The sequence below is a fragment of the Fukomys damarensis genome, unplaced genomic scaffold (assembly GCF_012274545.1).
Source record: "Fukomys damarensis isolate Sample0158 unplaced genomic scaffold, DMR_v1.0_HiC HiC_scaffold_9, whole genome shotgun sequence".
In the NCBI taxonomy this organism is placed as follows: domain Eukaryota; kingdom Metazoa; phylum Chordata; class Mammalia; order Rodentia; family Bathyergidae; genus Fukomys; species Fukomys damarensis.
The window spans coordinates 47849945-47853055 of NW_022900921.1; the positions used below are offsets into that span (position 1 = coordinate 47849945).

Consider the following 3111-nt stretch of genomic DNA (forward strand, 5'->3'; position numbering starts at 1 on the left):
AAAGTGGAGTTGCAACCCCCGCAAAAAAAAAAAAAAAAAAAAAAAACAGTTCCTTCTCTTTGCTTTTAGGGGGAGCACTGTGGATGGGCTAAGGAAAAGACCCCTCATTGTATTTGATGGAAGCTCAACCAGTACAAGCATAAAAGTAAAGAGGACAGAGAATGGAGACAACGATCGTCTCAAGCCTCCCCCTCAAGCAAGCACTGCCAGTAACTCCTTTCAAAAATTACCAAATTCATCAAGTGTCTCGCCCCTAATTTTGTCAGGCACTTTGCTTACAAATGATAAAACAAAACACAATAATAATGACACTAAACAGAACCATGACTTAATGCATAGGAAAAGTCCACCGGGCACTGTGAAGTCACCACCCTTGTCCCCTGTTGGAACTACTCCTGTGAAGTTAAAGCGTGCTGCTCCTAAAGAGGATGCGGAAGCCCTGGTGAGTTTCTGGGGTTTCTGTGCTCACAGGTGGTGCTGAGCAGTGGGCCGGTGCTGCTAGCACTTCTGGAACCCTGGCATAGTCTGGAGAATTCTTGTTTTCTTGGTGCTGAGGATTGAACCTAGGGCCTTAGCACTGAGCTACACACCCAGCCCTTTTTTAAATTTTAAGACGGAGTCTCAGTGAATCACCAAGCATGCAGCACTTCACCAGTCTGTCTGACTGTTTATCTCATTGTTCATTTGTTTAACATTTGGATGCTTGGATTTCATCTGCTGGCACATTATTTAGTTTGGATACATGATTTATTTTGAATTTAATTTGTGAGGTGATTCTGTACTCCCAAGTATATAAAATGTTTGGGTTTGTTTCTTTGTTTGTTTTTTTGTTTTTTGATACTGGGGATCAAACTCAAGTCCTGGTGCTTGCAAAGCAGGTGGCAGAACCACAGAGCTAAATCCCCAGCCCTGTATTTTTTACCCTTAGGCTCCTTAGGAAAGTTAATGTACTTTTAAACACTTCACTGTTTTGTAGCTGTTATTCGTGTAGTATCCTTTGACTATCATCTTCTAGTTTATGCCGGGGTAGTATAGATGTTGTGAAATAGAGACCCTGGAAGAAGGAAGATGCCTGAGTAGCCTTTGCATTTAGATTCCTCATGTTCTTTGAATCCTTTCAACAATCCTGGGCAGTGGCACTGTTGTTATTCCCATCAGAGACCAGGAAACAGAAGATCAAGAATGTAACGAGCTTTTCTGGGGCTGCAGTTAGTGAGTGCCCCCTGTCTGGTCCCAGGCAAACACTTAGGACACCAAGCTGCTTCTAGACTTAACTCAGCCATGTTTTGGTGGCAGAGAGGAGGCCATGGGGTGAGAGTTGGAAGAAAAAGACACATTGCAAATGCAAATACTGCAGTAAGAAGAGAGCCTCCAGGAGATGCTTTGTTTCTCCCCCAGGCTCCTAAAGATCCTTTCTCCTCTCCAGGAGTTGGACTCACTCATATGCTTCTATGCCACATGCCGCATTGGGGAAGAGATGGCCCAGGAGGGGAGGAAGCAGGGCTGGAAAAGTCTGGGGTTTTCAACCCTGCCTAATAACTACCAGGGGAGCCAGAAATCCGGAACAGGAAGAAGCTGGAGCCTCTTCCTCCTCTGGCCTCCATGCTTCTTGGTCTGGATCAGGCCCAGCTGGGAGGGGCTCTTGTTATTCTAACAGGAAAGCATTTGAGAACTGCAAGCCAGGGCAGGCCATTCCTTATCATTACCTGAAACACAACCCACCAGGTGGCAGCAGTGTCCACTATCGGTGCTGTGAGCTTCCATGGCATAAATGCTCATTTTGGCTGGGCCTGGGCCTCTCTGCAGGTGTAAACTGGTTTCTGTTCATGTCTTTTAGAATAACCTGAAGCCACCGGAAGCGAAGAGGAAGATACAGCATGTTACATGGCCCTGAGGGAAGGTTTCCAGAAATGTAAATACCACTGTAACTAGATTTCAGATAAGTTCTTGTATACTGACAGTACAGAGATGCTGATTATTGTTGGATTTTCTGAAGAATTTTAAAATGGTTAAAAACAGTGTCATTCCTCCTCTCCTTTCTTTCCTTCCTTCCTTTTTAAATTTCTTCCCTTGAATGGGAAAAAAATTGTTTTTAAAAGAATAGCTCCATATATGACATTTATATTGGTCCCAGTCAAATCATGAGCTGTAAGTCTGGCGTAAAGCATCTAATGACTCTTAGGAATTATTCATAGTCTTTGGGGACAGTTAAGAGTTTGTTTTTTGTTTTTTTAACTCTGGTGTTTTCCTAGTTCACCATTTTTATTTCTTCTTTCAAACAGAACCACATAACAAGCTCATGTCAGTATTTTAGCAAATCTTTGCACACCAGTCCTCCAGGGCTCACCAAGGAGTGTTGGTTGCCCTGCTGAAAAGATTCCCCATAAAGAGAGAACAGCACTATCCTCCCATTTCCCTCAGTGCCCCTTCCAGTAGAGAGCAGAGGGAAGCCCATGCTTGCTGCCGTTTCTTCCCTTGACCCTAACAGGGAGAGGGATAGGAGCCCCAGCCCCTGGGACGTGCTGGTCTGTGCCGGCACCCTGCTTGCTGTTCACAGGCACTGTGGGCAGTCACTCAGTTCAGGCCAGGAAGCCTGTTTGAAGTGAAGAGGAAGGGGAGCGGGGAGCAGGTAGGACTTGGGAAGGTAGGAGAGGCCAGGAGGAAGAGTAAAGAGGGAACCCTGCCCTTGGAGTAGGTGGGTGGAGCGCAACCTGGGCCGGGAAGATCCTGTGGAACCATCTGCTGAGGATCTTATTTTTGTGTGAGTGGTATTATCACTACATAATGGAAGTTGGTGACAAGATAGGGTTTATGTTTCAGTCACGGGTCCTGGCGACTGCTCTTCTGTTGTGTATTTCTAGCCGAGAACAAGGGATGCTTTATACCAGTGATGGTGAACCTTTTAGAGCTTTCAGCGATGACAGCCCACTGCGGCACTCGTGCCATAGGTTCACCACCACTCCTTTACACGTTTCTTCATGTACGATTGAACTTGAACTGGGGTTTACCTTTTTCATCATGTTTTGGAGGACTTATCCTCTTGATTTGTTAAAATAACCGTTTTTTGTTCAGCTATGTATTAGCCTTACAAAAAATTCAGCCTTGCAGGTA

General features: G+C 45.2%; 1 protein-coding gene across 2 annotated transcripts in view; it reads left to right on the forward strand.

The window, feature by feature from the left end:
- CUNH2orf49 (chromosome unknown C2orf49 homolog) overlaps positions 1–2040 on the forward strand; it is a 7988-nt gene extending 5948 nt beyond the window's left edge. For both annotated transcript variants that reach the window (XM_010644919.2, XM_010644929.3), the window contains exons 3-4: positions 70–442; positions 1838–2040. In XM_010644919.2, the coding sequence (XP_010643221.1) occupies positions 70–442; positions 1838–1894 (430 nt within the window). In that variant the 3' untranslated portion in view covers positions 1895–2040. The remainder of the gene's footprint in view (positions 1–69; positions 443–1837) is intronic.
- Positions 2041–3111: the final 1071 nt, after the last annotated feature.